The following is a 22,825-nucleotide window of genomic DNA, read 5'->3' as shown; positions in this document are numbered from 1 at the left end:
GGTTTAAGGATTAAATTCAGTCTTAGAAATGCATAAAAATATTTATCCAAGTAAACCCATTACAAATGTACTGACCATAAAATTTTAAAGTCTGTGACCTAGTTATTATGATCAACGTTTTCATGATTTTTCAGGACAATCTATATTTTATAAAAAAAAAACAACAGGAATGATTTAACTTATATCAATTTATATAATATTGAGTTACAATAATAAATAATATTACCTAATAAACATAATACATAATAATAATAAAATAAAAACCCGCGTATGCGGATAAATAAGGAAGTCAATTACAATAAACACAAATCTAAACATCTATACAACAACAAGTCATCTATAATATGGCAGAAATGAACCTACTTCTGTGTAACAAAAAATATTCAACATTAAAAGGTTTGGTATAAATATTAATAATTTTCCCAATGTAAAACTTAAGTGCTATAATTGTTTTATTCAACTGTATATAAAGTGACGTTTAAATGAATAATTTATGTGATCATCTTACATATTGGTAACAAAATAATCATGGACGGCAATCATGTAAATATGAATGGCCATAAAATATGTTCAATTTATAATAACTATTATAGATTCCATAGTAAATAATAAGTAAAAAATAATATCAAAAATAAATAATCAATTAAATTATTAAATAAAACACATAATTGAAAATGTGCGAAATCCTTAATTTAAATTTTATATTTTATTGTATGTGCTATTTAGTCTGGCTTTCATAAGAAAAAACAATTACTTTTTAATCATTAATATGTATCAATAAATAATAAATTACGTTACTCTACAAAAATGGAAAAAGTTTCTCATATATAGTAATTTGCATTTTATAATGAATAACATTCTTATCTTGTAGCTTACAAAACACGTTAACATTAAACATATATTTATGTGCATAACACTACAATATTTCAGTTATACAATTTAAACATAAAATATAATGTATAAAAAAAAACAAATTAAAAATAAAATATGATAACCTACACTTAGGTAAGTAGATAACATTAAGGACGGTGCTTAACCAAAAACAAATGGCACATAGGGAAACTGATATCAATAACTATTTATGAATCTAATATTTTTTCGATTACTTTAATAAAATAAAACGGGATACATACACACAACCGCACATTCATTACGATATTTAATTAATTATAATAATGTTATATATATATATATGCAAAATACTTTTAGTACAAATATTATTAAACCTATTGAGAAAAAGATGTTTTGTTTTGTTAATTTTAGAACACATACACAACATACAATCTAATCTATTACACTAATAAATGTTATTAAAAAAAAATAATAATAAGCGTTGTATCTATTAATTGCACTATTATTAGGTTTCCAACAGTGAAATTTGGACGTTTTTTGAAAATGATATTTTTACACTTCAGAAAATTTTTACACATTTTCAATAGTTGATCTGTAAAAATATATACAAATTTTATAAGCAAGAGTACTTTTTCTACAAAGAAATGTATTTATAAAGTAAAGTTTATAAAACATTAATTCCTAAACAAATACTTTACTTTAATATGAAAATAACTAAATTAATTTACCAATAGGGTGACAGTCTTTAAAACTCTAATGACTGATCTGCACTTCCTTCCATTTCAGAATCTCCATCTTCATCGTCTACATCAGTATCATTATCTAAAATACCATTTTCAATAGATTTATTCTTTTGGCTATCTTCTTTTCCATATAAAAGAGCTGCTATAAATAAAAATAAAAATTGTTATGGTTAAAAAATAATATAAATGTTTAAAATTTTTTTTTTTTTTAACAAACTTACAGCAATTGGGTTTTCCTCTGACACGTGAGTTGGGTACTTCTACGCCATGCTTATCAACACACCAGCACATGCCTACAGATGAATGACACTGAGTATGTTCATAATAACCTTCAGCGTCACATACAGGCACATAGACACCTAAAATCAAATATAATAGAACAAATTATATTAATAAATTATAAACCAATCTCATGTAATTTTATTATAGTAACAAAATATGTATTATATTATATTTATTTATATAATAATAATTTAGTTAAAATCTAAATTTTTTTTATTATAGAATAGTTGATTTTTTATTTTTTATTCAAAATATTTAATGAGCTAGACCTCTAAACTATACTATTCTATCATATTCCTAATGCTCTGTTATTGATTTCCATAATATTGATTTAATATTAATACAATATTCTAATTAGCTTAATTTTTTAAATAATTACCTAAAGCATTTGGTGATATTCTTCGTTTAATAGCAGTGCATGGTCGATCTGTGTTATCAAAACATCGACACCATTCATATGGATTGACAAAGATATCTCTTTAAACAAAATAATTTAAATATTAGATTTTTATGTCTTATTAAAACTTTTTTATAAACCATACCCATCAGTATCACATGTATCTAAGAAAGGTTTGATACACATTTCGTTTTTATCGTGTTCTAAATCATAAAGTTCTTGCAATGAAAGTTTACCATCTGAATCTAAATCTAAATGTTGGTACATCCAACGAACTTCCCATTTACATCCATTAATGAACTTGACAGCTGAATTTATAGAAAATAAAAATACTTAATTGATTATTAAATAATAAAAGCAAAACTAACCTTTTCCCTTGTTCTTTGTACGCCTTCTCTTTGCATCTGCCATGATTACAGAAAACCAATCAAGTAAACGATCACCCATAGACTGTAAAGCTGATGGTGGACAATCTTTATTCCACGACGAATGAGATATTTGATTGGTATCAATAACTTCATTATTCATTTTTTCAAGACGTTTATTTTTATTTGATTCCAAAATTGAATTCTACAATTAATTTAAGTTATTAAAGTATAAATATTAACATAGAAATAATACTCATTACTTTGGATATTTGATTGTCATTTTTAATATATTTTATGTATTTATAATGTTTATTTTCGTATTTGAAATCTTCAGGAGCAAAAATGTATTTCTCCGAATATTTGGAAATAGGAGAGTATGTACTTATTTTAATTTTTTCATTTTCTAATGTTGCTTTATATTTATTCATAAAGTTGGTCATTCTTTCAGCTTGTTTTTGTTTTTTACGCTCCATTTCATCTTGCTCAACTGTAATAAAAAATAAGTTATACAAATCGACTATATATCATTTAATATTAAAAATATTAATTTAAAACTAAAAAATATTTAACTTAAAGAGCTATAATAATGATTAAAAAATTGTGGATGCGTATTTCGGGAGCAATGTTAACATTATCAGCGCTAAACAATAAATTTTAATCTTAAATAATATTAGTCACAAATGATCAATTTTTATAACTAAAAATCGTTTAAAAATTTAATCTGAATATATAGACTATAATAACTACCTTTACAAGGACAAAATCCTTTACAATTGACTTTGATATTAGTTGTATGAAGACAATTATGGTAATCTAAACGACACAATGAGCTGTATGTACGATTATCTGAGCCACAAAGGAATGTTGGCTTCATCACCGGGCACGGATTACACCTGCTGAAAATAATTTCATTTAGTTACACCTGATTTTAATTGTAACACAAATCTATTTTTAAGTTCGATAAGTATTATGGACTCAATTAAAATTTAACAACAGTAGGTAAGATAATACAATTTTAACATATTCGTTATTATTACATTCATATCGCACAAAATAAATACTATAAAATACAATTTTTGCCCTTCTTTTTCCTCGTCTTAATCCCAACTATTTGGGGTCGGCCACGCTTATCCTAAACTTCCACTTGACAATATCTCCCACATCATCTACTCTAACGTCAGCCGCCCTCATATATCGCATTAATAAGGTCCATCCATCTCATTTTTAGAGTTTCTCAACCTCTTCTTCCATCAACATTCATTTCCATAACTATTATCACAGCTTCCGATTCCTCTCTCCTCATTACATGACCAAACAATCTTAGTCTATTTTTTTTCATTATATCCACGATTGACGCTACACCTACACTTCCTTTTGTATGTTCGTTCTTTATCCTATCTTCTTTAGTAACTCCATTCATCCATCTAAGCATTCTCATCCCTGCTATAAATTAAATGTATTATACTATAAAATAGTATAATACTTTTGAAATTTTTTTATCCTTTTTACTATTTCACTATACCATAAAATATAGATATAATTATAAGTAGCTAATGAATAATTAATCGGGGATTTTCTTTTTGAAAAGAACTAGTTATTAGCGAACTACTTCAGGAAATTCATAAAAATGAAGTAAATATACGTAAAAATGTATACATTTTGTAAAAGATAGTGAGAACTGTGTGTTTATGTCAGAAAAAATGTCTCATTTACGTCAAAAAATGAGTGTTTGTCAGGAACTTGATATTTATATTGTCATCTTCAGTGAATCCCTATTATTAATGATGTACTTTTTGCTCGATAAAGTTCATCAAAGCAGATTACGTAGATAGCTGATGTAAAAAATGAGTGTTTAAAATAAAAAATAATTTTACTTTAAATCCAAAAATATATTTATTATTTTTTTTACATTTTGGAATGACTTATAATGATGTAATTTTTTGAAAATTTATTTAATTGGTGACAAGTAAAACTAATTGAATATCATTTTTTTAAATCTGTGCATACAAAAAAACGTTAGCATTAAATTTTAAATTTCAGAATCGAAAATAATTTTATGATTACTAAAATCATTCATTAATCTTATATTTTTTAGAAGAATCTCTAATGAAATTTTATTTTACCATTATTTGTTGATGTTTACGTGTTTATTTATTGTTTATACGCCTTAACACGTGTATAAAACTACTGATAAATCTTATTAGCAAAAAAAATATATCTTTCGGAACATTAATCAGAAATACGTTTGTTACAGAAATCAGTGATTTTGTAAACCAGTTGGCGTGCACATAAAAAAGTAAACAACGTCAAAATAATAATGTTGTTCAAATATGTTTGAATCAGTTGTCATCTTAATTTCCATACGAGAAAGTTGTTATAACCATCAGTGACTAGTAAAATATGTGTTTTTACATCATAGACCACATCCCACAACATCAATGAACTACACATTTTTATTTGCCTACAAGACGGATGACTGTGACTTGTATGGCTTGTATTTAGGGGTCACCGCCGTATTTTTGAGATACGTATAAATAATTAAACTTTTTTTCATGTGTATTTATTGATTGTAAATTGATAATGTGTTGTGATAATTTTTGAACGAGTTTCTCTATAATTCCTTTTAATACATTCACTCAATACGATAAGTTGAATAATTCAATTAAAACATACGTTAATATATTACAATAATTATTATACACATTAACATATCTTTATCTTATTATATCGAGAACTACAATGTTTCAATATAATTTTGAAAACCAAATTTTATTGACTGAACTATTGAATAACTCTCCTTTTGTATTATAATACTTAATGTTGATCTATTAAATACGATAAAATCTAACTGATTATCAGCTAGTTTTAAGTAAATCTGCTGTTGCTATATTTAAAATCAGATCTAAATATTTGATGAAATCAGTTCAAAAAATATAAATATTATTACTTGTTGGAAGACAATGAACTGCTGACTCCACTGTCGTAAAATATATCATCATCATCGTCTTCGTCCTCGTAAATATCGTCATCGTCGTCCTCGGCCTCGTCTTCAGCTAACGCATCTTCCAAGGCTTTTTTTCTAGCTGCTTTTTCAGCCATATATTTTTCTCGGCTGATAATGATATCACCGTTTTTGTGAATCTCCTTTTTGTTGACACATACGGCGGTGTAAATGTCTTCCAGTAAACAGATTTCTTTTTTCTTACACCTCAATGGCGTGCAATGGTCACCTAAACAAATTGATAGTATTTTACATTTAGTTTCCAAAATTAAACTCGATTTTGTCATAAATAAAATAATGAGTACTCAAAGAACCCCATAAATTATAGAACCTAATATTGAAATATGAACATTTTAGTTTACTATGGGCGGGTTATTGGTAAAAAATGTTAAATTACGTACATATGAATAATTTTATATTTGTAAACATCCCACACGGCTACAGCGTTATGTTAACTACTTTAGTTCTTAGGTATATTCTCTTGATAACATTTTTTTTTGGATGTGTGCCAATTCAATACAAACTTCAATGTTTTCGAGATAGTTAATATAAACTCTTAGTAACTGTACAATAAAATATTGCAGAGGAAAAGTAAATTAGACCCGTTTTGGGTACATTTATCTCTTGATCACGATATTTAGTATCTCTGTCGGATAGTAAACATAGTTAGATGATTTGTGATAATCAAACAAAGTTAAAAGAATAGAATTTTTGGATATAATAACCTAAAAAAAGAAATAATAAATATTTACATAAAACTTCAATGCTAGTAATTTAATAAGACGGTTAACTAAATATCAATACATTTATTAAAAAATTTGTTTAGGACATTTCATAGAAGCAATAATATATAATTTTGAATAAAAATAAACTTATTTCAAAAATGCTTTATTAAAAAGCGGATTAAGAAAAGAAAGAAATGTATTACTTAAAAATAAACGATAAAATTTTAATTAAACCAAAAAGAAGTATTAGGTACAGTGTAAACAAGAAGATTATGTTGAGAAGTTGAAGATGTGACTGCTAATCAGTTAATTAAGAAGTATATATTAGAACTGTATCCACATTAACATATAAGTAAAATTTTTTTTAATAAATTCTTATAATGCACCACATTCAAATCATTCTAAAAGTAATTTAACACCTAAGTTAAACAAAATTTGTCGAAGTACAACAATGCCATAAACTTTGTTTAAATTATGAGTTTAAAAAAATAATGCACAAGCTCTCTTTAGTTTGTGGTGCGTGACCACATTTACAACAATCTAGAGGTCACCATAATGCATTATAATTCGTTTAAACAAAATTTCTATTAAAATGTAAATTTATAAAATGAAAAATAATTAAAAAACATTTAAATTATAACACATAATCAAAATTTCGAACACAATTATTAAATATCGAATTAAGACTATGTCTTAATTTATGTGTTTGCTTAACAAAAATATCCTAATTTTAAACATTTTTGAAAATAATACGAACTCGTTATAAACAGTCAATACATTTTACAATAAACTTTTATTTTTCAACAAGAATCTTAAAACAGATTATTTTAAGTAAAACAATCATTATTTAAATATTTAATAATGTTTTAACTTCAAAAAACCCTAAGTAAAACTTTTAGCAATTATCCTGAAAAATAAAACTTTACAAAGCCAAAATTTATCCAACTCATTACATGCCTACGAGATAATCTAAAACTATATTAACCCTACATAATGAGAAAACTTAAACATAACTCAATAACTTTATCTAACAATGGATACATTAAGTTGGGACGAAAAAAAATGAATATCAAATTACAGTATCTTAGTGCATTAGTGAAGGTTGACTCCAATGTGGGTCAACTGGGTTTATTTATCCTAGACTTTAGATAAGTATCCATAAAAAAATATATTTGAAATATTCTAAAATCAGTATTTTTATAAGTATTGGTAAGTTTTTATTTTTGTGAAAAAATAAATTTTAAACTATCAGAGTTTAACACATCTTTTTTTCAATTTTCACAATAATTTTGTCAACTATTGATATATGTACTGTTAACTGTAAACGTACTAAATTTTCAATGTTAACGATTAATATGCTTGGCCAAAATTATATTTTAGAGCTTAAAGACATTGATAAAAAAAAGATTCGTATTTTTCCTTTTTATGGAATTTTTAAATATAATTATAACTATACTCACTGTTTGGATCATGTATCCATCGCTTTTTTTCGCCGAATTTGCCAATATCATTAGGTTTTGAGTTGTCCTATGGTAAAAACACAATAATATTAATATCAAATCAATTATAGTTAATACATGAAATTGATATATTTAGTTGAAGCATCATCTAATTTTTCCTAAGAATATTGATATAAAATATAATTATGAAACTAATTGAATTTGATTTGTTAACTCTAATGTACGTTAATAAGTATTGTTGTATAATTAAAAATGCTTTTAAATAATTTATGGAATACATAACGGATCTTGCATTATCATTCAATTTTTGTTACAAGTTCTTATGAGTCGGTTAGCATTTATAGTTTAACAGTGCATTTTACTTTACTTATAAAGGTAGCACGTACGACGGCCAGTTCATTTTATTTCATTTGAAAAATGTTTCTTTATTTAAAAAAGTCCAACGACTGTTTCATTTAATGTAATATTTCTATTGTTAAAAATCAGTTAAGTTTAAGATTTAAGAAAATACAATACACTTTTTAACTATTTTGTATTATTACAGTTAACACTATAGTTAATGAAAAAGAACGATCAAATATGTGATAAGGAAATACTGTAAAATCAATTTATTTAAAAACAATATCATTTATCATAATATTTAAAGAAATTACGTTTTGAGAATTAGAAGTTTAGAAGGTAAGTATTATCATGCCTAATGTGTCCATATAGTTATTTCTCATCGATACTTGATTATTATATTTAAAATTCTTTAAATTAATATTATCTCAAAATAGTTTTATTCGCTGATCTTTTTAAGTCATCAATAAATATAAAACTGTTGGATAATTATTGTTAGAATTAATCGGTCGGCAAACTAAAAAAAGTTGTCAGCTCGTTAATAACTCGTCACTTTGACAATAAAAAATACTTCACTTAAATCTATTATATTTAACTTTTTGTGCTTAAATAAAAAATAATTATGTTTTTAATTCTTTTCTATCCGGCATTTTGCCTACAGGAGTGGATAAGTGCCGGTACCACTAACGCGTAAGGGTGTTGAGCACGTCATGCTTTTAAACGGCCAAAGGGGTTGAAAGAAACATTAAAAAGGAGGTAGCAAAACCGAGAAGGATGCCGTTGATTATGAAAATATCTGCGTGTGTGTTTATAAATGGAACTAAACCGAGTGGGGTGGTTCTGGTCGTGAAAAGCTCGCTAGCGCGTCATGCGGCGTCACGCCGGTGGCCGTAGTCGCTAGTGTAGGACGTATAGTATATTGGGGGGGGGGCAACTCCTCCTCTACCGTAGTCCGCCGGGGTATTGATTTTTATACGACGACGCGGTGTCCGCCAAACGCTTCCTCTGCCGACTGTTGGTCTAGGCGTATGCTGCTACTACAGCCACCGCCATCGCCGCGACTTTTCTGAAACCGTTTTCCGTTCGATTGGCCTCCAAAACGCGTTTCGCGTATTAACCGAGACACTTTTCACGTCCATAACCGAGTAATGACGACGCTGGCGGCGGCAAAAGTCACACTTTTGCACAACACAACACCAGCCGAATTTCGAGTTCCTCCTGTTGATTTATGCACATCGAGGACCTAATATGCAGCAATCAAAACAGTTTGACCGCGTTTTATTAAATGATATTATGTCGAGGAAATGATACAAGAAGGTACTGCAAATAATCATTACATTTCGTAATCAATGGTGGTACTATAATGATGTGTAGGTACAACAACGACCGCCTACGATTGCGGTAACCGGAAAGCGGTTGGTTGAATTTACTGTGCGTGCATATAATTGCAGAAAATAGAAGATTATGAACGCGATACTACGAACTTACCGAAATATACTGCGTTTCGTAAAATTAAATTTTAGTTAACACCGCCGAGTTAAAAAAATCATGCGCAGTTGATGTGTGACTTGAGTAAAAGACAACTAAGATTTTTACGAGTTAATCATAAAAAAAGTGGCTACAAATATTAATTTATACTAATAGAAAAAGAATCCTAAAATTAAAATTTATTTAGAACGGCAATTTTTTTTTTTTTTTTTTTTAGAGCCAAAATAATTATTTTAAATAATGTCGTTATTATATTTCAGTTTATAAAAATACACGGAGGAAACTTAACCGTACAACCTTTTACTAATTAGTCGTATTAATGTAATTAATTGATTGAAATAATTTCAGTTCAGTTTTTTTTCCAGAAATAGTTTTTTTTTTAATAATAATTAGATTATTGTAACTTGATACGCGAGACACCAAAAATTTTCACCGATGCATAGAATGTAAACTGAATCAAAATAATAACAGAAGTTTTATTTTAAATATATTCAATTTGATCGAATAAAATTACACATACTTGTTAACAAATAGATATGGCACTAGGGTTCTATCCTTAAATATATTACCGATAAATTAATCATCCTAAGCTTTCTACAAATTCTTAGTGTAAACTAGTATTTTAGATGCAAATACTGTTTCACTTAACTGTTAAAATACCATCATTAAGTAAATACTGAAGTATACAATTGATACAACTGTCCATTAAATGTTAAATAAACTAACGGTTAACCAAAATGATTTCATTCAAGACGACAACGATCTAAGTATGCATTGCCAACAGTTGAATTTTATATACATGTGGTGCATAAACCTAATTTAGTTTTACAGCATATAATTCACACAAATAATGCACAGCTCAATTTTATTATATTATTTGAATGTTAAAAAGTTTCAATGGTTTCAAAGCTAAGTATACAGTGTTTTTAATAATATCCATATATAATGCATTCATATGATATTATCACAATTATAATAAGTTTACTAAGCGTTTAATTGATACTTTTATTGCGGAGTATTCATATAGGCATTTGATTTGTTAATGAATATTCTTCAAAAGGCATCGATTTAATATTTTGAAAATAAATTGTACCAATTGATGTTATAATTAATTGAACTTTTTTGCGGCTCATTTGTGCGAAATGAAAGAAAAAAAAATACACATGTGCAAAACGAAAGCAAATCAAAATAAGTACAAAACATCATTTACCGTAATGACGTTTCCGAAGACAAGTCGCAAAAATTGTTTACCAATATCGGCCAATTTGTAATCAAAATAAATATTTTCTTTGAGAACCTAAAATATAATAAATAGCAAAAATCAATAATGCATTTTTAGGAACATTTTTTCTTATTATGTAAGCGCTTTTGTTTTAGATATAATAAGAACACTAGAGGCCACTGTTAGGACAATACCATATATGTTACCCCGGGGATCGACTATTAGTCACTGTTTTTGCTTCGTGCAATTATAATGTCTGCGTATAATACAAAATCAGTAGCTGACCTGCAAACTTTATAAACACGCGATAATCAATTTTTCTAATATAATATAGTTATATATGATAGATTAGCTCAATATAGACAGGATTTTGCGTATGCAATGTCTTCTATAGGTGTAGTTTTCTCGAGCAGGTAAATAAATCCTATGCTATCTATAATCCCAAGAGATGTAATTCAGTACGAACTGCCAAAGTACGCCAAGTACGTGTTGCCAGGTCCACATACCAAATCGATCGAATGTGTACAGTAAATTTTAGACCCGAACAACAAGAAATCTTGGCAAAACTGTGAGAACACACAATCATTTATTGATTTCTCTAAAAATTTCCTTAAAACAAAAAATTATCATTAGTTACAAACTAATATACTTACATTAATATTATACCTTAAAACTATTTCCTTTTGCAGTGTTCAAGTATTAACTGCTCGTAAGACGTTTTACATATATTGAATAAATATTAAAGTTCCATTTCAACGAAAAGAATTATTTAATTACTCGATAGATGGTCGATAATTTTGTTATTTAATTTTGGCTCAAACTGTAAAATTATGACGGGAAAAAATACAGCGAGCCAAAACAGTTAATAAAAAATGCCTATGTTAATATATTTTCAAAAACTTTTTTTAACTAAAGCCAATAAAAATAAACTAATCTAACAAGTTGTAAGATACAGATACAGAACGAGTAACAATTAATACAAAACTTCTCTTGGAAAACTTTAAATAACAAAACAATAAAAAAATATTTAATAAAAATAATCAAAAATACTTGGTAATTTTAATAAAACATCAGATGTTTTATACTATTCAGCATTTTAAGTTTAACTTTTTAAGATCTACTACATTAAACAAAAATATGTAGAAAAAACTAATAAACAAATAACTATTATCTCTCACATACCCACTCAAAATAATAATAAACTTATTTATGAATTTTTCCTTCGCAAAATTCTTGAATAATATTTTCCGAGGCCACAACAATAAATGATTATATGGCATTACACATAACATTATCTTTAACTCAAAGTCACGTGTGTACGATTGACAGATTCCAATAAACTCAAATCATTTAAGGCGTAACATATTTTTCTTCAGATAGAAAATCGTGGTTAGACCAATGAGAGTACGTGTCAGCTGCAATAACGTGCGCTAAAGTTGATTGAAAAAATGTCACCACCAAATATTTTTTTTTTTTTAATGACTTTGAGAAATGTATAATTGAGGTATACCCATTTTCAATATAAATACATTTAGTTATGCCGCGTTAAACACAACATACATTATTGTGTGAAATCTTACGATGTATTCTTTAAAAGTAATAAGCAATTTTTATATCATTTTCGAGAAAAACTTTTACATCTATCTCATCAACAGAATCTAAAAAAAATTGTTATTGTGGATTTCTAGGTTAAACATAACCAATAAAAATTAAAAATGTATTAGGAGTTTTATAAAAAATATAGAAATAAATTTTGACAATCAAATGTTAAAAATGAATAACTTTACATGAATTATTGTCTTACGCAGACTGTGGTAAAACACTAGTGTAATCTCTTTTAAATTTAGGTCGTAATGATAATGAACTTAAAAGACATTAATGGGCAATACGAGTATAATGGTGTTGATTTGTGATTAATTAGTTTTTCAAAAATACATTACTTCTCACTAGTAAAATAATAATTTCGGTAATGAAAATCTATTGTACAGATATCCGATAAATCCGACAAAGATTAATGAAGATAAATTATTACATCAGCACAAAACAATCACCATAAATAGTCATAGTACTACGTCGGTAAATACATAGAGGCGTCATGCACAGTGAAAAAGAGAATTGTGGCAACGTTGTAAAGAAATCTAATATCTAAGTAACACAAAAGAACGAGATGACAGGTAAGTATCCAGCGAGTGTACCACGACAATGGTCATAGTAGTTGATATGTATGTGCACAGAAAAAAACAGTGTAATTAATTCATACAAAGTTACTAATTTCCTAACTGATTTTTACTACGTTGACCGCTTTTTTATAAATGCGCATAAAACATTAATGTAGAAAAGATCATGCACACGAGAAGAAGAATAAAATGCGTTGTGCGTCATCCCACGGTCAAACACGTCGAACATTCAGAAGAAAGAGTTACCACGACTACGATGGACAAGAAGATTATTAGGACTCGCATCACGTGCCGTCGAGGGCAGTCTGTGGCAACGGAATGTGTAGCAGACGTTTGATTTTTTTTTTCATTTTTTCCCGTTTTTTTTTTTCGTATGCATATAAACAAACGTGTGACGAGGAAAAGAACAATTTAGAACTTTTAAATACCTCACCAGTGCAATGACATACCTACAATTTTGTGCAAACATTTTTGTTTTAGAGTTTCCACTAGATGTCAAAGTTTCAACTAACTATTATTTGGAAAGTCAAACGTCATAACACTTACTATGAAGTGTCTCGAAAGTTAGAACTTTGTGAACAGTTACATTCACATTAATCATTATTATAATACAGTTCCATAAAGATTTATAGTTTTATTTGTCTTTGTTCATTTTATGATACTATTTTGTATGCATAATAATGCTTTATAAGTTTATATAAATAGTTCATACATAATATCAAAACCCTACTAAAAATGTATAATAAACGCAACTAGGATCTTAAAGATATTCCTTTGATTTACAATTTTTCTTTTAATGGATAACTTCCAAACAGTAATCATTTCCGTAAAACATAATATTTTATACTAATTTAGACAACTATTAGTCGATAAAAATATAATTATAAAAAAGACAATCTAGTCTAAAAACATTGAAAACTGGCAACTAAAGTTTACGGTTAATTTAAATATACATATTATATAGTGGGGGTTCTCAGGGGATATGGAGGATACTCTCCATCCTCTTTGGTTAGATGATAGCAAGTCAAGAATATACAAGTACCTTATACACTATAAATGTAATTAAGTTGAAAATTTGTTCAGAATAATAACAATGCAAGTTAATGTAATTACTAAGATTTTTGCAACAAAAGAAAGATTTAATTTACTTGAAATATCCTATTATACTTGAATATTTTTTTAATTTTTAGAGTAAACAAGTAATATATATATATATACATGTATTAATAAAATTAAAGTCTCTTTCGCAATTATTTTTAAAATTTACAGGATTTTAAAAGTTATGATTAAACCCAACAAAATGTGTAATCTTGTTTACTATATTTTAAATGTGAGTATATCTTCAAACTTTTCTGTATTTTTAACTCACTTTGTACGTGATTTATTCCCATTTGAAGTATTATCTAACCTTACGGGTATATGTAATTCTTATATTATTCAACACATATTATTGAAATTAACTTTTTTCTTTCTTTTTTTCTATTAAATATTTATTACAACGTATTTAACATATAAGAGATTAAAATATTCATTCATAAAAAAAATCTTTATTTATTAACATTTTTTTCCAATGCAGTAGCAATAAATGTTGGCGTCATCTCTGTCGTTTCCGGAGAGCGTACAATTGCAGTTATCATTTATCTATCTCGAAGATGGTCGTTTTAATCAAAGGAGGAACTATCAGGACGGACACCACAGTTAATATCGTAGACTGCAGACGGACGACAGAAAGCAAACACATGCGTTTTGTATACCAACCGACGGTCGGCAGCCAAAAGACAACGGATAGTGTAGGCGCCGCCGTAGTGTTAATACGCCCAGTGCGGCGCCCATCATTTATTTATAATATTTAAAATTACTATATGCATAGTAAATCATATATATATATATATATATATACATATATATGTGTGTGTGTAATGCTTAATACTTGTTTAATAAAATATGTCTATAACGATAGCAAGAAAAACAAATGTACAAGTTGTAAAAAATAGAATGCACAAAATCAAACTGCAGTAAAGAAAGACTAGCGACGCATTATGCGTTACAATTGTTCCATAACTTCTTTATTACAGATATATCACTGAAAAAATATCTATAGGTTGTCTAGCCAATAGAATAAAAGTGTATAGGTTAACACTAAGCGTTATGCAATAAATCAGAGGGCGTGTGACATTACTGTGCTTGTTCACATTATTAAGTCTGCGACGAACATAACTTTTTTCAGCGGAACGTTTCAACTTACCATTCAATCATAAAATTTACAACCTGACATGAAAAATACACTACTAGTTTATTCATAGTTCATTGTTGCTTTTGTCATTACAAGGTGCGGTTTGTCGAGCAGAGGCTACGAACGCCACTCGGAGAGCCTCCTCGTTGCAGCCACCACTGATGCAGCTCAGAAATCACTATGGACGGAACCCCCGTCGCCACTGAAGCAGCAGACGGCGACAGGCGGTAAATGGCGCCGCTGCTGCAGGGTTATAATATTATTATCGTCTATCGTCGCTATTAACTTCACCGTCGCCAACTGCTCTCTGCTTCTTCCTCGCCCTAGAGACCATGTAGCAGGCACCAAAACCGTTTTTTTTTTCATCGAGCTTCTTTGGAAAAACAACCATTACTCTCTCATCAACAATACCCTCCTCCATGACCAGATATTAATTTCATATTTGGTTACTTTTTACTGTGCTTCTATGATATTACATAACTCCGTGAGTCAATTTACTAGTCATAGGTTACTAGTATTACATATCAATATACAATGTCAACAAATAGAAAGACAGTTATCAATACATTTGATTAATTTCAGAAAAGTTTAATAACTGTTTTTAACTAATATTGTTTTAACAGTAGTTAAGATTTGGTTTGACACCTTCGTATTTTTCTATCCAAGTTGACTGATGAGAAATAATTCGGTAAAATCGACAAAAAAAACTTCTATTCTATTTTATATACTCTCAAATAACATTATGTTATAAAATACATTTACAGAGTTTATCATAAAAAATGTTTAACTTCTATTTTAATTATGTCATGCAATACAACACGCGTTGCCCATTTAACACATAACACACATTAACGTCACAAAATAAAATATATTACATAAACAATAGCACAAAAAAAAAAAAAAAAAAAAAGACAGAATATATAGCGTACGAGTTTGACAAAAAAGAACACGAGATAGGTAAAATGAGTGANACAAAAAAAAAAAAAAAATAGCTAGTCTACATTTGGACAATAGAAATTATTTTATGAATAATCATCATAGGATTAATGTTTAACAGACATCACTTTAATGAAAACATTATTAAACAAATAATCTAATGTTAATTTAATGTCGACAATATGCCTAGTGCAGTTCGGTAGTGTTTTCAGTACGAGAAATTATAAGAGGTTGATAAATTATACAACAAACACGAACGTAACTTCACGTTCAGTCACTGGGGGTCACAATGAGAATTAATATACTTCGATACCTTAAGGCTATATAATTAATTAAATTCAACTAATAAAAATATAAATGGGAAGTGTTGAGTTAATTATATCACTAAATTAAAACTTAAAATTATCACTAAAAAGAATAATAAGTAATATCATTAATTAGAGGCGGCAACAGTTAACTGCATGTATAACTTCACTCTGTCGAATACGAGAAATATATCATCAACTTAACGAGATGAAATGTTACTCATTCACTTTAGCCTTGAAACAGAGAATTTTTATACTAAAACAATAATACACCGTTATTTAAGGAAGTAAACGGACGTTTAGCCACATATAAAGTACCTACAATCAATCCAACCTATTCTACAAAAATGATTTTTCTTTCGATTATCAGGTAATTTAAATAAATGTTACAGAATTAACTTTATCCAAAAGATAAAAAAATTTTTTAGCCTTTTTGTTTATAATCCTCATATTATATAATCTCATAGCAATAATCTTGTTTAGGGTAAAACAGTAGTCAAGTACACAAAATAATAAGAGCCATTCTAAAGGGAGGGCAACGGGAGCAAGTTCTTTAAAACACCATATAAATATGTATCCATTTTATTTGCATAATATATACTTAGTTAAAAAAATATACATATATCAATTGATGTTATTGATATTGTATATACAAGATAATTTGTAATTATTATTATATTGTAACGATATCTACTAAATTAATAAGAAGTAAATAAATAATAATTTGTCTTTAGGTAAATAATCTAGTGTTGAATCTTCAACACTTAAAATCTCCTAGTATGTTTCAAGAGATCTTCAGTCCTCACTGGCATTTTGATAACCTCTAACCATTTTAGCGCAACAGTGACAATATAATTTTTTTAGAAATTTATTGAGATGTTTAGTCAAATATTGAGTTGAAAATTGTAGAAAATATTTTTGAATTCAATACTGATATAATCTAAAGGGATTATTGAACTTTTTTTAAAAATAATATCTAGTCATTTATATACGAAAAAAAAAATACTGGAATAAGGTTCCCATTTTAATAATAATCATAATTAATAAAAGTAATATTTAACTGAGCATTTTAACATAAACATTGGAAACATACAAAGAGCAAAAAAGTGATATTTTTTATTTTAACATACACAACTATGACTGAAAGTAAAGAACTATTGATGTATAAAATCAAATGAATGACTGAAAAACTTCTAACATTTAAATAATTCATTAGAATTGTAAGTAAAAAAATACAACAAACAAATAACAAATAAGTCATTTCAAATAAAAGCAATAAATTAATATAATTAATTTTGTTTATTACTATTGATAATAATAAAATTAACTATTAAATAGTTGAAGACAATTGTTTTAATATTTTGACGAGTTTCGGAAAGCGCCTTATTTTATGTAATGTATGCCAATAAATTCTGTCACAATCATCAGAGAATATATAATAGATTGGGTACGCCAGATGCATACTGAGTGTAAGCTTAATCTTATGTAAAAAAAGACGTGAAAAAAGATGTCAGAAATAAATATAAAAGTATAATGCAGCTAAATTGAGTTTCTATAAGTATGTACAAATAATTTTACATTTAAAATATCAGTACCTTAGTGTACTAATATTTTATTATTTTCATCTTTGGCGTTCATTGAACATACCTCTTATGCAAATTATAATATTTTGATTGTAAAAAAAGAGTAAGTGAATAATCTAAAAAATTTTAAATAGCGAAAAAAAATGAATGGTTTTGTATTTAATGTGCAATGATCCCATCCCTTAATTTAACATTTTAACCGTTATTTTTAGAACATTAGTGAATTTATACGTAATTTGAACAATAAAAAATGCATGTATAGAAATATTTTTATAAAACATTCAACTAGAAGAAAAAAATTATTTTATTAGCTCTTTTTAAATTCGTCCTTGGCAACTAATTAATTATTATAAAAAGTTATACTATGGAAATTGTCCTAAATACTACACCATTATCATTAAATATAGACATTTCGTGTTGAATAAAATAATTAATTCTAATTCAAACACTTTTAATACATTTTTAAAATCGTATCCTTTTTTATAGACCATAAAGATAGATTTAAGAAAAATAAACTAAAGATTTTTATAATCATCAAATAATAGATTTTAACTCTCATAAATCTTACCGGTAAATTATTTAAAAATACTATTTTGTACAAATGAGATCATTATTTGTACATAAATAACGTTGCAAGTTAATAATGCAATTCTTATTATCCATTTTGCAAATAAAATACTTAATAACTATTTAAATAACACTTTTTTTTTTATTAAGTCAATAATAATAATTTAAATCTAAACAGTTTTCTTATTTGTACTACAAAACATTTATTAACGTAAGTTCATTAAAAATGTCATAGTTATAATATACTAATAGAACTATAGACTATACTAACGTTTCTTTTTTCGAATAATATATTATCTGTCTATTTTTTCGTTATCATGAAAGAAAGTACAAATCCCGTCAATAAATGCTTACCAGCTACTTGTCTATAATGATCGATTACATAAAGACAATAGCTAATGTAACAGATTTAAAACTGTAGCAAAAACATCTATCTATCATTCTTAGCAAAAAATAGTAAATAATAAGGAATCTTAACACTTAAAGTTTTAATACTATAATGATTTTTCTATTTATAATCAACTCAAATTAGTATTATAAAAAAAAGTTTCGTTCTCGTTAAATAGCGATAAATAGTACAATTGAAGGCGGGACAGAATTCACAAATTTAATAAAAGAAGCTTTTATTTTACGATTTTAACATGTAATTGAATTAGTTATGCAATCTCGAATACTGTGGCGTTGAAATTATAAGCTTTTTAAAATTTAACCAATTTGTATCTGAAAATACTATCATATTGACAAGAGTTAAAAAAAATATTTACAGTAAAGTTGTAAATATTGGAGTCAAATAATTATAAAATCAACCCTTCCAATAATATTTGTCTAAACTATCTTTTAAAAGTTTAATCGTTCAAATTCATAGGCTTGGCTAATATTTAAAAGTACTTTATATAAAATAAATAACAATAAAATCTAAATATTTTTGTAAAAAATTAATTACTAATGATTTAAAACTTTTAATATTACTAAAAAAATCGTGAAAAAAATAAAAAATAGAATTTCAATCTCAACATTTATTTTGTTTGTATTTCAGGGTATTTAAATAATACTCTTAATAACTAAAAATTTAATTAATTACGTTAATGACAAAAATATTATGTATTTTTTAAAAGAATATCAAATATCTGCTAGATGCTTGAAAATAAAAAATATATACATTTCTCTTTGAAATCTTTTAAAAACTATACTTTATTTAATTATTTGTAATATAGTTTAGCAAAATTAAAAATGAATGAAATAAATATTAATCACGGAAAAACTTTCATGTTTATTTTTATGAACGAGTATCTTAAAATTAATAAGTATGAAACTTTATTTTTAATATAAAAATAGTATTTTTTTTTTAGTATCCTATCTTAAGATGTTTTTCTTGTGGATATTTAGAATTCGGATTGATGTTCTCCTCTAGTGTTAATGAATATTACAATATTTCAACCCTTTTATTTTTATTTCTATTTAAATTGGAGATGACAAAAAAGACCCACTTAAAACTCATTATTATGCACAGACACGTAAAACCTACTAACGGTTGGCAAAGGATCACAACAACGATCGGTGTCTTTGTCATTCTTTTATAGCTTTATTTGAACTAATAAGAGAGGCCCGAAGCCGACGATGACCTGTTCAACTATAGTACACACTCTTACACACGTGCTAGTGTGAGGTCTCTCGAGAAAACCTGTTACGAACGAAAAACCAGTCTAATATGTCTCTCCCCGCCCCCTCATCGAGAATCATCAATAGAATAGTATAACTTCAAGTATGGAGAAAACAACAATTCTTACACTAACTAAAAGAACAGCGTTTTTATCACAATCTCAGGTTTAAGTTGATTGTAACACTGATTAAAATAGTTTTGTTGTTATGACTACAACCAACTTATTGGTCATTGATATCATTGTTAAGTCTACTGATATGACTACGAAATAGAGCTTTGAAGTATTACTACCGTCTCATTAATCGACTAAAAAAGGTTAAATAAATTACACTTTATTCACAATAAAACCACCATCCATTTCCTTTTTGAATGTTAATGACTATTTTAATTCCACAACAGATATTTTTAAAATTTAAAACGGGCCATTAACCAGGTTTTATCTTTAAAATCAATAATAAAATATATATATATATAATAATAACGACTATAAAAAAATATTAATAACATATTAAATTTGAAGTCTCGTTTAAGGTGAAAATAGCCGCAAATCTCACAGCGCCAAATAATAGAGTATCAACTAATAATAAGTATATGTAAAATGAATAAACAACAAATGAACAGTAGTTTCAAATGTATAGCGTTTATAAACGTACATGAAGTTATTTGAATCTATAGTAATTAGACAATTTTATATATTTGAAATGTAAATAAATGAAGAAAATTTTTCTAGTCATAATATTATTGAGTATTTTCCACGTCTTGTTATCTAATACAAAGTGATGCGGATGGGAGAAACTGAAACCTGTTCTTTTAAATTACTATATAATAGTATGATTCATTTTCATTAATAACCTTCGTAGTAATTTTAGAGGGTACTTAAAAAAATAATTAAGAGCACAAAAATAGTGTCAGGTTTAAAATAATCGAATAAAATTATTTCACATAAAAGAATGTACATGCGAGAAAAAGATAATTCAACTAATATTATAACCGTAATTTAAAAAACAAATATCGAACATTTGTAGGTATAGAATGTAAAGGCCATGGTTGGCCTCTAGGTTCGTTATATTAACAATAAGTTCAGAAATTATACATAAATCATACACACAATTATGTTTGGAATGGTATTGATAATACTTGTTATTTGTATGAAAAAATCGTATTGAAGATACTGGCGGAGGCTGTAGATCCAGTAACGGCGGACACTATCTAACAAAGAAAATGCACCGAGCCACCTGGTTACACCCGGTCAACACAGCTGTGATCGTCGCGGTCCTAATGGGGAAAAAAGAGCTGTTTTTATTCGAAAACGTGCCAGTCGTTCAAAACACATCGATACAATAGACTTTTGTCAGCGGAATACTACCACCGAGGGTAAACCTAAATCAGATAATTCTCATCTACGTATACAACTCACCTCTTCGAACTCAAAATCTTCATCGGGTTTCCATTTCTTTTTGGCATCTGCCAAGGCTGAAATGCAGGTAACCAGCAGCAAAGCAGCTAGCCACCACTTGACCATAATTTGAGCGTTTTTTTTCAGTCGTTTGAGCGGGGCACAACGATTTTAAATATGATCAATAAAAAAATCACAACACACGACAAACACACTGATCAATCACAAGAGAAATAGTTTCAATGTTTACAGTCAAGTATTTTTGGAAAAAAAAACAAAACAAAACAAAATTATTACAAACGGGAAAGAAAATAACACTACGGATGTTTACATGTGTAGAACGCTATTCCTCGCCGAACTTTCGTATATGCGCTTCAATCGGCGCAAAATGATCGACTGGCGAGTGCAGGGCCTCGAGGACAATACTAAATACACACACCACACACAATGCAGTGGCGGAGAGCTGTACTACCTGAGACCAGACCGGGGTAGCAGTGTGTGCGCTTTCAGGGTTACCAAATTACCGTGCAATTCTTTATAATTATTATGAAAAGCTTATCGATTTAAAAAAAATTACTTTTCGTTTATCTCTTTTATTTTCATTAAAACTTTTATTAATACCCTTCATTTTTTTTACATAATCAGTTATGCATTTTTTAATTGAACTTAAATCAAAAAGTCAATGATAAAAAGTATTACAGGTAAAATGTTGTAGAGTACTACTAAATATTAGTTTCACAGGAAATCAAAAAAAGTTTGTCTTATTAGAATTCATTAAAGCTAATTGTCAGAAGCTCAAGGGTATTCTGTAATGAGAACTCTTATAAATAAAAACGAAAATTCTGAAAATACCATTTATTAAAATAAATGGTCTACATTATATAACCAGCCAAATTTATATAATCAAAAAGTTTTTCGAATTCATCAAAGTTTATGAATAATAATTTTTATTTTATTGATGTTTTATAATCATAGATGTGAAATCTAATAGCGTTTATTTTGATATGATCTGTATCCCTATTCATTGGATGATTGATAATAAATATCAATTATAAATATCTATGATTTTTCATAAATTTGAATATGATAAT

At 27.2% G+C, this 22,825-nt stretch overlaps 1 protein-coding gene across 4 annotated transcripts; it reads right to left on the bottom strand.

The window, feature by feature from the left end:
* Positions 1 to 170: 170 nt before the first annotated feature.
* LOC126896471 (proteoglycan Cow) lies at positions 171 to 22,161 on the bottom strand. Of its 4 annotated transcripts, none has more exons than XM_050669273.1 (12): positions 21,756 to 22,161; positions 10,866 to 10,952; positions 7,829 to 7,895; positions 5,590 to 5,872; positions 3,390 to 3,538; positions 2,903 to 3,129; positions 2,643 to 2,844; positions 2,420 to 2,582; positions 2,257 to 2,354; positions 1,817 to 1,954; positions 1,581 to 1,734; positions 171 to 1,444 (listed from the first exon to the last, which is right to left on the bottom strand). In XM_050669273.1, exons 1-11 carry the CDS (start codon positions 21,858 to 21,860, stop codon positions 1,598 to 1,600), a joined length of 1,656 nt encoding a protein of 551 aa, XP_050525230.1. In that variant the 5' UTR covers positions 21,861 to 22,161; the 3' UTR covers positions 171 to 1,444; positions 1,581 to 1,597. The 4 variants fall into 4 exon arrangements, with proteins under 4 accessions (XP_050525230.1, XP_050525231.1, XP_050525229.1 ...); XM_050669274.1 differs by having other exon boundaries at positions 1,581 to 1,737; positions 3,390 to 3,535; XM_050669272.1 differs by having other exon boundaries at positions 1,581 to 1,737; positions 21,756 to 22,160.
* Positions 22,162 to 22,825: the final 664 nt, after the last annotated feature.

The sequence above is a fragment of the Daktulosphaira vitifoliae genome, unplaced genomic scaffold (assembly GCF_025091365.1).
Source record: "Daktulosphaira vitifoliae isolate Bord-2020 unplaced genomic scaffold, ASM2509136v1 Scaffold_1, whole genome shotgun sequence".
In the NCBI taxonomy this organism is placed as follows: domain Eukaryota; kingdom Metazoa; phylum Arthropoda; class Insecta; order Hemiptera; family Phylloxeridae; genus Daktulosphaira; species Daktulosphaira vitifoliae.
The sequence above is the reverse complement of the archived record's forward strand: the minus strand, read 5'-3'. Positions and strand labels throughout refer to the sequence as shown.

Coding starts and splice junctions, on each gene's coding strand:
- LOC126896471 (XM_050669272.1), bottom strand. CDS start 21,860: ATGGTCAAGTGGTGGCTAGCTGCTTTGCTGCTGGTTACCTGCATTTCA. Junction 2,583..2,642: donor TACAAAGAACAAGGGAAAAG/GTTAGTTTTGCT, acceptor CTATAAATTCAG/CTGTCAAGTTCATTAATGGA. Junction 1,955..2,256: donor AATATCACCAAATGCTTTAG/GTAATTATTTAA, acceptor ATTTGATTTTAG/GTGTCTATGTGCCTGTATGT.